This window comes from Phyllobates terribilis, unplaced genomic scaffold, assembly GCF_046119375.1.
Source record: "Phyllobates terribilis strain yellow unplaced genomic scaffold, ASM4611937v1 Scaffold_3__8_contigs__length_932513732, whole genome shotgun sequence".
NCBI lineage: Eukaryota > Metazoa > Chordata > Amphibia > Anura > Dendrobatidae > Phyllobates > Phyllobates terribilis.
In genome coordinates, this window is record NW_027362763.1 from 505,432,619 (window position 1) to 505,446,348 (window position 13,730).

Genomic DNA, 13,730 nt, shown 5'->3' on the forward strand with positions numbered 1-13,730 from the left:
AAAAATATAAAAGTTGAAATCACTCCCCTTTCGCCCCCTTCAAAATAAAACAATAAAAAAAAAACACATACACATATTTGGTATCGCCACTTTCAGAATCGCCCGATCTATCAATATAAAAAAAGGATTAATCCGATCGGTAAACGGCGTAATGAGAAAAAAATTCTAAATGCCAGAATTATGGGTTTTTTTGTCGCCGCAACATTACAATAAAATGCAATAACGGGCAATCAAAATATTGGATCTACCTCAAAATGGTATCAATAAAAACGTCAGCTCGGCGCGCAAAAAATAAGCCCTCACCCGGCCCCAGATCATGAAAAATGGAGAAGCTAAGGGTCTCGGAAAGTGGTGCCGTTTTTATTTTTTTACCAAACTTTGGATTTTTTTTCACCACTTAAATAAAAAAAGAACCTATACATGTTTAATAATAATAATGGCGGATCAGTTTTAGCATTCAGTGAACGTGGTAAAAAAAAACAACCCAAAAACAACTGTGGTATTGCACTTTTTTTGCAGTTTCACCAAATTTTTTTCCTGTTTTCCAGTACACGATATGGTAAAACCGGTGATATCGTTCAAAAGTGCAACTTGTCCCGTAAAAAATAAGCCCTCACACGGCCATATTGACCGAAAAATATAAGAAAAGTTATAGCTCTGGGAACAAGGGGAGCAAAAAACGAAAACGGAAAATGCTCCTGTCATTAAGGTGTTAAAATACCTGATTGATCAAACAAAAAGGTAAAGAGAAAGAAAAAATCAAAACGCCAGTATTGTTGTTTTTTTTGTCACCACAACTCCGCAAAGAAACGAAATAAACAATCAAAGCTTAGTCTCTATTCCAATATGGCGTCAATAAAAACGTCAGGTTGCCGTGCAAGAACAAGCTTTCACACAGCTACATCAAGTGAAAACATTACTGGTCTCGGAGAATGGCGACACGAGCAGCAGCGCTCAACAGCCGGTGCTCCAATATGGCGACTGCGGAGTTCTCAGCGTGGTCACGTGGGACAAATCTTATCTCAGAAGAACAGGCTGAACCAGGCTGCAGCTGTGACCTTCTCTTGCCAGGGTTTGCCTTTTCCCCTCTGTGATTTGGTCGTGATTTGATTGGCCAGCATCAGAAGAGCAAACTGAAATCTCACAGAGAGGTTCTGTGGTATACGCCCAGTTGGTTGAAGGGAAAGTTAGCATCATTATTACCGGGGAACAGAACTTTGGAACAGACCAGCATAGAAGAAAAAGAAAAACGGTTCTAGATTCAGCAGAGCAGCGCCAAGTGGAGGAGAAAATTAATTTAAATGTAAAAATGCAGTGAAAGGTCCTGTTTAAATAACTCTGTTGCTAGTTTGCTGTGCATACTCGTATTTACCGAACATACATTAAATATGAACATCTATATACCTTTATTCTAGGTCCGAAACAGTTTGCACAATTTGTATCTAATTTTACAATTAAAATGGAGCATCAAGTAGAGAACTTAAAAGGGTATTCCCATCTCCAAGATCCTATGTAGTAGGTGTAATAATAATAATATTAGCAAATACCTCCAATTAGAAATGTAGTATAGTATTTTTCATTCACTTTGTCTCTTTCCTCATGTGCAGGCATTGCAGGACCTTAGGTACCCATGGTTACGTCCACTGATAAAGTGACAGTTAGCCAGCTGTTAGCGGTCGTAACCATGGATACCTAAGGTCCTGTAATGCCTGCACATGAGTTAAGTGGCATAACGAATCAAAAATACTATACTACATTTCTAATTGGAGGTATTTGCTAATATTATTATTATTACACCTACTACATATTGGGATAGGATCTTGGAGATGGGAATACCCCTTTAAGTGAGAGCTTGTAATTTGGACAGAATGGTGTCCTGGTAAACTTAGTTTTGTTTGAGAAAGTCACTATAGGCATGTGTATAGGCACACCTATACCCTATGAGTATGTGTACAGTACACGGTACACATTGTGTTAATGTCTTTTGATTTACTAGATTGACCTGCTTCTTAGTGGGAACGGTCTACAAGATTTAAGAATCACTACTTTAAGCAGTCAGATTGCTGAGATACAAGCTATATTACTCAAGGAAGAGCAAATCAACACAGAATTAAGAAGAGACAAGGCACTATTGGTCGACCATGTTTCTTCCTTGCAAACCCAGGTAATGAACCAAGAAGTCATTGACAATTTTGTTGCTTAATGTTATTGTATTGGTCACTTTTGCACTGTGGTTAGTCAGTAGATGTCTGTATCCATTTAATGAGTTAACTTATAATAGAATTGACAAAACTTGTGTCACCACATGTCTCAAACTCGTTGTAATTGCCAACTCTTCCAGGACATTTGGAACTCTCCCAGGAAAAGGAGGCCTCCTGGACTCCCCAAAGAGTTGGCGAATTTCCCAGGTGCTGACGAAACGTCCCAGAATTGAGAGATTCCAGGAGGTTTCTAGCACATTAAGCTGGTATGCTCCATAATCATATGAAGCACTGGCATCCAATTGATCATTTAGGGGAATTGGTCTAAAAGGGAAAGAAAGGAATGTGGTCTGTGAAAAGGCCATGGTTTGGGGCAATTTTTGGTGACATGCTTTGCTTACCTCTGTAAAAAGCTCTCTCATAGTTCTATAGATATTTTGGTAATGAGAGAAAGAAAATGTTATCAACTTGTTCCCTCTACTAGCTCAAAATCTGCAAACTGTTCAGGTTGCTCAGAATCCTAAATGTAGTGTGGTTGAGCAATCTGGTTTTACCTTGAGATCTGATCCTTCATGTTGTAATACAGTTTTGGTGGAGCTTAGCTTATTGCCCCCATTTTTAGATATTATTGAATGCTAAGGTTCCCATATGTGCAGAGTAGATGGAGAATATAATTCACTGTACAATAATATTCACAACTTTGGGACTTTATATATATATATATATATATATATATATATATATATATATATATATATATATGCATATATATATAGATATATATTTATTTATCTATATATAGTCTCACTGCATACACTGTAATATTCCTTCCATCTACACCTTAATTCTTGAAGAGCAAATTATTTAAAATTTTAGCATAATACAGGACACAAATGGATAACCGATATTGATCTAATACTGATGGCCTTTCCTGAAGATCCCTCAAGGTCATTTTACTATTATGTAGCAGTACATTGCACTAATGATGCAGGAGCAGGTGCTGTGCCTGTACTTGCGGATGACAACTTACTTTCGTGTTGCCACCCTTTTTCACCATAAAATGCTAGGCAAGATTTAGAGGGACGTGATGTTGGAAGAGTGACTTAACACAAAGTGTGTTTTTCTTATATACTGAAGATAAGGGATTATGGCTTCAGATGGGCAAAGAAAAAAGAGGTGTAAGTCCTACATAAGCAGATAGCCATCAGATCATGATAAATAAGTTTATCTACATTATTACACAAGATACTCTCCGTTTGGAAGTTATGGGGACTCAAGGCATTAACCCATAGTTAATGCCTTGTACTTTTAATACTCCGTCAAATGAAGGATAGAGGTAAGAAAGATATATGGTAAGAAATGAAGCATAGATTCAAGTATACTGAGTTGTACTGAGTATGGCTAGCTAGTTTAGTTCAGGCCGCCCATTGCTGCAAATTTTTGTTTCCTCCTTTTTGTGTCAATCTGTATTTTTCATATTGAGTTCAGTTCATTCACCCGTTCTAGTGTAGAGGGCGGTTTTGTGTCTTTCCAGTGTCTAACTATGAGGGCTTTGGCAGCATTAATAAAGTGGGGAATAATCAAGTTTTTATTACTGTATGAAGATTCTAGGTTAATTAGTAATGCAAAGAGCCGCTTGTGAACAGTACGGTATCGGGCAATGCCTGGAGGAGGATTACATGGTGTTGTAGTATGGAATTTAAAGGGTAGTCTTATTGGCTAAAACCATAAAACAACGCAAATTGGTGCAGCGTTGTACAATTATCAGATTCTTTAGTATAAATAAAGCCTGCACCGAAACTGCGATGTTTTTTTGTTTTTTTTTGTTTTTTTTATGCTTTTATCCAATAAATCTATTTTTTAAACTCCATACCACGACTCAACATCTTCCCCCTCCAGGCAGCGCCCAATATTGGACTGTTCATAAGCGGGTCTTTCCATTCCTGGAACCCCCTCCGAATCCTGACGATAGCAGGCAATGGGGGAATAATCACAACCGTACTGAGCAGCAGCCTGTACCTGCTGGAAGCTGCAATTATCTTGGCCTCTAAAGCGAGTCCAGTGAAATAATTTATGTTTTTTTTTTCCCAGAGGGCTTGAATTTTAGAGCATTTGAATTAGATATGGGATGGTTCCCTTTGTTCAACCCTCAAATGTTGCCCAAATTCAGAGTGATTTACACTTTATTTTCTTGTGTGATTTTTTGCCATGATTTTTCACAAATTGTGCAAAAAAAACAACTCACTATGAACCTGCACTGCACCACCGAGGGTTATCTCTCGCTCTGCTGCCTTACCCGTTAAAATTTTTTGCTGGAGCCAGTCCCACATTTGATCTAGTTCTGACTTTACTGACGTTCATAAGGCTGGTTGGCCTATTACTGGTGAAAATAATTCATTTTTACCAGCCTCCGAGTGCGAATACCGAATATGCTAGGAGTTCATGAGCCAAGTGGCAACCCTATATTTATGATATAGCTGACACACTGCTGTAAGGCGCAGGATCAGAAATTACTCTAATCCTGGCCATTAACCTTTTGAACCCAGTAGATAATGCTCCCACTATAGCCTCCAGGCATACAATTCACTGATGCCTCTTAGGCCCTCGGCTCATGGGCTGCAGTCAGATTTACAGTGAGATACTGTATAATGCACTCCAATCCACGATTATTGGAATGTGCTATGGCCCTCATATACATTAGATAGCTGACATGTGACATCATGGCAGGCCGGTAAATCAAAAGAAGAGCGTCAGATACCGTCAGGTAAGAGGCGGTTCTTACACTCCTTTCCATCAGCCGCACACCACTATTCCGGCCGATGGACCGGGACACGCGAATCAATTCACACCCACTCTGAACCTTAGATTCCTCAAATTACCCCACCCCCTTCCCGCCACCACCCACGTACTCTGATGAAGCTTTTTTGGGATTCTCTCAAGCAGCTCAGTCAGGTAGTGACCTGGAATTGCTTCCAACAGTCTTGAAGGATTTCTCAGACGTGCTGAGCACTTGTTGGCTCCTTTGCCTCCACTCTCCGGATCAACCCATTCCAAACCATCTCATTTGGGTGGAGGATGGGCACTTTATCCTTATGTAGTTTGGAGGTGTGTTTTGTGTCACTATTCTGTTGCATCACAAATCATGACGCCACTAAGTGCAAACCATATGGGATAATAATAATAATAATAATTTTTATTTATATAGCGCCAACATATTCCGCAGCACTTTACAATTAAGCGGGGACATGTACAAACAATAAATTCAATACAAGGTGAGACAGTTTAACAGTTACATCAGGAGTGAGGTCCCTGCTCGCAAACTTACATTCTACAAGGAAATGGGGGGACACAATAGGTGTAAAGTGCTTGTTATTTCAGGTCAGGCAATTATAACAAGTCGGGATTATCATATAAAGCTGTATGATCCGGTCATCAGCCTGTATGTTCAAGTGCAATACTCAATTACCGAGTGCAGTTATCGTGTGCATGGAGGGTGTAGAGACAGATAAACAGTAGGGGGCAGATTCTGAATAGTATTTAGGAGGGAACAGGGGAAGTTAGTTTACTGGGTATTTGAGGTGGTAGGCTTGTTTAAAGAGATGGGTTTTTAAAGCGCGCTTGAAGACATCGGGGCTAGGCATCAATCGGATCGTCTGGGGTAGAGCATTCCAGAGAACTGGCGCAGCACGAGAGAAGTCTTGGAGACGGAGGTGCGAGGTTCGGATTATGGGGGATGTTAGTCTTAGGTCATTTGTGGAACGGAGGGCACGTGTAGGATGATAGACTGAGATGAGAGAGGAGATATAAGGTGGTGCAGAACTGTGGAGAGCTTTGTGGGTGAGAGCAATGAGTTCATATTGGACCCTGTAGCGAATGGGTAACTAGTGAAATGACTGGAACAAGGTGGAGGCATCGGTGAAGCGGCTGGACAGAAATACGACCCTGGCTGCCGCATTCAGGACAGATTGGAGAGGGGAAATTTTGGTAAGAGGGAGACCGATCAGAAGAGAGTTGCAGTAGTCCAGACGAGAGTGAATAAGAGCGACAGTAAGAGTTTTAGCTGTTTCAAAAGTGAGAAAAGATCGGATTCTGGAGATGTTTTTAAGATGCAGGTGACAAGAGCGAGTGAGTGATCGGATATAGGGAGTAAAGGAAAGGTTAGTGTCGAATATGACCCCAAGGCAGCGGGCGTGCTGCTTGGGAGTTATGGTTGAACCCTCCAAGGTAATTTCGATGTTAGGTAGAGTTAGGTTAGTAGAGGGGAGAAACACAAGAAGTTCAGTTTTGGAGAGATTCAGTTTAAGATAGAGGGAGGACATGATTCTAGACACAGCAGACAAACAATCCTTGGTATTTTGTATTAGGGTAGGGGTGATGTCAGGGGAAGAAGTGTATAATTGGGTGTCGTCAGCATAGAGATGATACTGGAACCCAAATCTGCTGATTGTTTGTCCAATAGGGGCAGTGTATAGAGAGAAGAGGAAGGGGCCTAGGACTGAGCCCTGCGGAAGCCCGATAGTAAGGGGATGAGGAGGGGAAGAGGAGTCGGCAAAAGATACAGTGAAGGAGCGGTCAGAGAGGTAGGAGGAGAACCAGGAGAGAACGGTTTCCTTGAGGCCTATAGAGCGGAGCATAGTGAGGAGGAGCTGGTGATCCACAGTGTCAAATGCTGCAGAGAGATCCAGGAGAATCAGCAGGGAGCAGTGACCTTTGGATTTCGCTGTTAGTAGATCATTAGAGACTTTAGTGAGGGCAGTTTCAGTGGAGTTTAAGGAGCGGAAGCCAGATTGTAGAGGGTCGAGGAGAGAGTTATCTGAGATATAGCGGATTAGACGGGAGTGGACCAAGCGTTCCAGGAGTTTAGAGATGAAAGGAAGATTAGAGACAGGTCTGTAGTTAGCAGTGCAGTTATGGTCCAGGGATGGCTTTTTAAGTAAAGGGGTTATGATGGCATGTTTAAATAAGGAGGGAAAGATACCTGAAGAAAGAGAGAGGTTAAATATTTTAGTCAGGTGAGTGGTGACCACCGGTGAGAGGGACTGCAGGAGATGTGAAGGAATGGGGTCACTGTTGCAGGTTGTAGGCCAAGAAGAAGCGAGGAGCTGGGTAACTTCTTCTTCTTTGACAGGCTCAAAGATGGCAAGTGAGCTTGAAGTGCGGCAGGGAAGGGGATCCAGGCACTGAGGAGATTGGGCTGAGATGTCCTGATGGATGTGGTTGATTTTTTCAAAGAAATAAGTGGCCAGATCCTCCCCGCTGAGGTTGGTGGTGGGGGCCTGTGCTTTAGGTTTCAGGAGGGAGTTTAAGGTTTCAAAAAGTTGTTTTAGATTGTTGGACATTGAAGTGATGAGGGTGGTGAAGTAGGATTGTTTAGCCAGATGAAGGGCAGAGTTATAGGTTTTGAGCATGAATTTATAGTGGATGAAGTCCTCTGCTAAAAGAGATTTTCTTCACTGACGCTCAGCACACCTTGAGCAACGTTGAAGAAAACGTGTTTGCATCGTGTGCCAGGTCTGCCGTTGTCTGTGTCGGGTCTTTCTGCGAGTAGAAGGAGCTGCTTCATCTAGGGCACTCTTCAGTGCATTATTGTAGTGTGACAATGCTAAGTCTGGACAGGAGAAGGAGGAGATGGGGGCTAAAGATGTGTGGAGATTGTCCATAAGCTGCTGGGTATTAATGGTACGTGTATTCCTATAAGTGTGGTACGTGGGGGTGTCCCGGGTGAGGAGACAATTCTTAACAGAGAAGGAAAGAAGGTTGTGGTCCGAGAGCGGTATAGGGGAGTTGGTAAAGTCATCCAGCAAGCAGAGACTGGAGGGATGACCTGGAAAGCACATTGTGAGGAAAGGAGCAGACCAACACCTCCACCCTGTCTGTTGCCAGGTCTGGCGGTATGTGAAAATTTCAGCCCACCAAACGAGAGAGCTGCAGCAGCGGTGGTGTCTGGCTGCTGAATCCAGGTTTCTGTGATAGCCAGAAGGTTAAGGGAATTAGAGAGGAAAAAATCATGGATGTAAGTTAGTTTGTTACACACAGACCGTGCGTTCCAGAGAGCACAATGGAAATCGATAGGAGAGGGCATGCACTGAACGTTAATAAGATTAGCAGGGTTTCTATATGCAGCTGGAGGAGAGTAATGTATGCTAGTGGAGGGGGGCCCAGGGTTGGGGGAGATGTCGCCTGCGACTAGTAAAAGGAGAAAGAAGAGAAAGAGCAGGTGGTCTAATGATTTGTATGAACGTATTGAGTGCTGTATGGAGGTAGAGGATGGTTTGCAGTGGGTGAGGAATGTCAGTAGAGCCTCAGAGTTATACATGGGAGAGGGGAGAAGGGAGGGGTTGATATAGAGAGAGTGCACAGAATGTGTTAAAGGGCGGGTGAGTTGTGAGAAAGCAGAAGTGAAAACAAATAAAAAGCAGATTGATAAGACTAATGCATAATGCAGTATGAGTGACGGAGAAGCATGTTTGTATGAATATCTTATGCAGCTTACCTGTCTCCTGCCCAACTGCCATGTATAACTGCACTTTTAATTATTGCACTTAAAATCTATTGCACGCGTGACCCAGCACGTGTGCTATCCCGAGCCAGAGCTGGATATATATGAAATGAAATGTCTGCTAGAGTCCAGCACCAGTTAGTCATACTAAGTAATTAGCCAATTAGCACAGGGCTAGAGCAGGCAATGCTATGTAAGATAAACACAGAGGCCATAAAACAGTGAAATAGAAGGCTTTGAACATTTTAAAATAGAAACAAGACAACAAAAACGACAAAAATACACAGGACCAAGGAATTAAATACCATGGAAAAATGTTGCTAGAGAATATGACTCTGTTCACACTTCTCAGACAGCACACAAACGGATGGATGAATTAAATACCATGGAAAAAATGTTGCTAGAGAATATGACTCTGTTCACACTGTATGTTGTTATAATGCTATGGTAGTCATACTGGGTAAGTGTGCCTTGAATTTGGAATAAATCATCAACAGTGTCTAACTTGAGTTCTTGTGTTGCATGACCCAAGAAAGTCTCTTCTTGTTTGCTGTCCTCAGTAATGGCTTCTTTGCTGCAATTTGACCATAAAGGCCTGCTTCTCACGGGCCTTTGTGGTGCTGTGCTATCTGTATACTGTTTTGCTTCCTCCCCTGCCCAGGAGCTGTGGTATGATCAGACCATGTTCCGTAAACAATCAGACACAGCCATTACACAGGGGAGCATTTATAAGATTATCTCAGCACAGGAACATTTTATTTAAACACATCCAATTGTGGAGCTTATTATTATTCCAAGATCTATTGATTAAAATGAACTTTCTTTCGTGGGAAAACCTCTTTGAGCTATATTCTCTCTGTAGCCACTTGGTCCAGTTATCTGGGCGGTGCTGCAGCAGTTAAACAGTCAAGATTGTGAAGTGACCGCGGGCAAGGCCGGGCGTTGGTATCTATGATCTGGCCCAGCAAGATCCCCACACAGACTCTACCTTGATAACCGTATCTTTACTTGTATACATTTTTAACACAGCAGAACACAATAAATGACAACCGTAAATGTTCACAGCAATAACGTGTAGTTATAAGCTGACCCTCACTGTCCCTACTCACACGTTATCAGTCCTTTACTCCAGAAGGATGCGTCCCCCGTCGCAGGCCTGTCTGTCTTTGCAGGAAGGCGTCCCAGCCGAAGAAAAAAACAGGAACAACAAATTTCGCTGAAAGGAGGGGATACTTCGGCCTCTCGCCAGAGGTCCCGCTTACAGTCTCTCTGATCCGGATAGCAGCTCTTGTGGATTCCCTTGTGTAGTCCACACTCCAGTAGTGGGGAGTGTAACAGCTGAATCCTTCAGCCGTGCGGAAGCTGGGGAAAGCTCTGAGGAAAAGATGTCAGATAGCAGCAGCCACGTTGATAGTATCCTCTACGGCACACCCGAGGACCTGCACACCGTCCTGGTTCTTTACACAGACTCTCTCAGACTCTTTGCGCGCTTTTTCCTGCTTCTCACTCTGGTCACATGACTCTCTAGGGCGGGACACAGGAGACTCAGTCTTTTTCTCTGTCATCACACCCTGCGCAGGTGCAACCTCTGGCCACAAGGTGGCAGCACCATCCTGCGTAATCATTTCTGTCACGGGCTCTATTTCAATTATCACAGAACAGCCAGAGCCGGCCAGCTCACTACAATTGTACAAAGCGCAAGCACTTTAATTGCACCCAATGATCCTTGCTTGAAATTCTGCTCAGCTCATTCACATGCTCATGACAAGTTCCAAACTGGAAAACTTTAAAATTGAATATTTTGACGAGCCAGTTCTAGTTATTTAGCAGTTATGTGAAGATTCCTACACATTACATTGAATTCAGATGAACCTACCGTTTTCTGTGAAACCATCTAACCATGTATTGTGTATGAGGGTTTTCCAACATCATGATAGGAGGTTCAGGCAGTTAGAATTCATACACCCCATCCTTTTGTTTTTGCAGAAGATAAGCTGTCACTAGACTTATCTGGCAGCAGCTTTCTCCTCTCTTTCTATTGAAGACAGATGGACACTCAGCCATGCTAAACGTTCCTGTGCATGAGGAAGTGGAGAATAATAGCTGTCAGCAGAATGAACATTTGGCCAGCAGCTATCAAAGTGTATGAGAACCCCTAAATACCAAAAAAAATCAGTGTAAACGATTTTGTAATTAAATTTCTTTTCACCAGATGGCAAAAAGACTTTACCTTATATAAGAAAACACAAAGTATCCCAAACTATGCTATTTGTTCTACTGCATTAAAGGGAACCTGTCACCAGGTTCTAAGATGACTAGCACCCTAATCAGCGCCTGTGCTGCATTCGATAAAGGGGTATATATCCCCCTAAGTACCACCCAAAAACCTTTTGAAACTCTCCCACACTCTATGTAAATTCTGCCGGTCTGTTCCGATAAGCATCCTTGCTGAGGCGTCTATCCCTCTTTCCCTCTTCCCTACTGCAGGTGGAGCCTAAAAGATAAGTGCGTATGCACCCTACTATGGGCGGAGCCTAAACCATAAATGGGCATGTTCCCTTATATTTTAGACTCTGCCGACAGTATGGCACAGCAAAGTGCACAGGCGTGAGCCAGCGATGTCTCTGCGCAGGCGTGAGATTTCGCCCGGCTATGTGGATGATTCAGGAGGCGTCATGCACGTCAATCAGAGCAGGAGGACGGCAATCAGAAGCCCAGAGGAGGGATAGACGCCTCAGCAAGGACGCCGACCAGACCAGCGGGATTTACACAGAGCATGGGAGAATTTCAAAAGGTTTTTGGGTGAGTCAGGGATTTATATACCCCTTTATGGAATGCAGCTCAGGCGCTGATTAAGGTGTTAGTCTTAGTTCAGACATGAAAAATCTGATGACAGGTTCCCTTTAAGTGGTGAAGCGATTTGTAGCTTGTAATTGTATAATTAATGAATTATCTCTTTTTTTATGTATTTGTGTGTAACATGTCAGCATTTTAGAAACCTAATTATGAAATCAGCTCTTTTTATTAATTTTCAAGAAGGTGAAACCTTTTAACTTTGCAGTCAGCTTAGCTATGACGTCAATGAGCTGAAGTCTGTGATTCTCGAATCATTTAGAGTACATAGCTGCTGCAAGATGACTGATGGCTGATGACTCATATTTTCTGTTCTGTTAAATGTAAACCGAATATATAGATACTAAGTACAAATACTGTAGCTGAAAAAGATCAAAGGCCCAACAAGCTCAAGCAGAATAACTCAAAGGCAGAAAATTCTGGTGAAGTGATGGAATAAAGAATAAAGTCTGATAGCTTCTTCCGGTTTGTACAGTACAGGAGTAGTATAAGGCTATGTGCCCACGATGCAGAAATGAAGCAGAAAATTTCTGCAGCATTTCTGCATCTCCCTGGCAGAAAAAAACGCATGCAGATTGTGCATGCGTTTTTCCTGCAGAATACATGCGGATCCACATGCGGGTTCACATGCATTTCCGCATGCAGATTGACAAGCGCTTTCCAGGCGATAGCATCACTTGGAAAGTGCTTGACAACTAGGTCACACTGTAAATCCATGCAAACAGCATGGATTTATACAGTGTGAACCGTAAAAATTAAAACAAATAAAGCTATACTCACCCCCGAGGCCCCGGCGTGGCTGCAGCGCTGCTTCCTGGCTGGTTCCCGGCAGCCGGCATATCGCGAGACAGAGCGGTGAAGGGCCTGCGGTCACATGACTGTGACGTCACCGAAGGTCCTTCAGCGCTGCTGGCATTCAGAGAGAAGACGCCGGACAGGTGAGTATAAACTTTATTTGTTATTTTATTCTTTTTTTACAGGTACAATGGTACCCAGGTCTGGATGAGAGTCTCCTCTCCTCCAGAACTGGGTACCATCCGCACATAGAGACGCATAGAAGCCGCTTGTAAAAATGTACAGTCGCGGTTTCTATGCGTCTCAATGCAAGTCAATGGCGGGAGTTCCGCTGCACTTCCGCAAAATTAAATGACATGCTGCGGATTTTTGTACGCAGCATAAACGCTGCGGAAAAATCCGCAGCATGTGCATAGAACATGCGGAATCCCCTTGGGGACCATGGGGTGCGGATTACCTAGCGTTTTACAAGCGTTTCCGCTGCGGAAATTCCGCAGCATAAACGCTTGAAAAACGCTACGTGGGCACACAGCCTAACTCACCTGCCTGTGTTATCAGATACCACTGCTCTTACTTGCAAGCAAAGCTGATAGCGGAAGAGGAGAGGCCACTGAGTGTCTCATCTAAGCAAAATCACCAAGCTATTATGCTGCTCAATTGAGTCCATTCCTATGTATTCTCCTAATGAGTGGCATAAGGACTGCACAGTCCCTTAGTCTTAATAAATATGCACTGTAATTTCAGTGACCAGGTGAGGCATAGTCCCCTATTTAAATTCTTATGGGTCACTATACCAGTGCCAGTTATTCCATTCACGTTTGCTCCTGATACAGCTAGTCCTAATTATTTTGATACCTGACTGTTTACAGGTACTTTGTTGCTTAACCCCTCAGATTATTATTTTAACTTGACCCTGGACTAGGAGAGCCTCACGATAATGTCATTGGTTTTGCCCCACTGGTTTTGACCTGCTACCAACTCACTCCAACAGCCATCAGCTACTACATGGACACCATTCAAGACGAATTTGAAGAAAAGGACTGATATCTTATAGTTGGGGGATACCAGGGGTGAAAGATTGAACAATCCCTCACCTTGCCTCTTATTGGTCATTGGCTTCTCTCTCCAAACACTCTCAGAAATGGTATGAATTCTTTAGCGTATAAAAGATTTAGGTTTTAATATAAAACGTATAGTGCTTAAAAGAAAGATTACTAAAAAGAGATAAAATAAAGCGACATACAAATATGCAAAACAGTTATAGCATGAAAAGAGAAATAGCAGAAAATACCTAAAAGTTTCAATCTATAGATGCTTTCCTGTTTTCCTAATAATAGGAGACAATGGAACACATTCAGACTTGACTGAGCCCCACCATGCGA

General features: G+C 42.6%; 1 protein-coding gene across 3 annotated transcripts in view; it reads left to right on the forward strand.

Moving 5' to 3' along the window:
• LOC141258202 (uncharacterized) overlaps positions 1 to 13,730 on the forward strand; it is a 66,766-nt gene that overhangs the window by 24,360 nt on the left and 28,676 nt on the right. For all 3 annotated transcript variants that reach the window (XM_073673204.1, XM_073673203.1, XM_073673202.1), the window contains exon 9: positions 1,997 to 2,164. In XM_073673204.1, the coding sequence (XP_073529305.1) occupies positions 1,997 to 2,164 (168 nt within the window). The remainder of the gene's footprint in view (positions 1 to 1,996; positions 2,165 to 13,730) is intronic.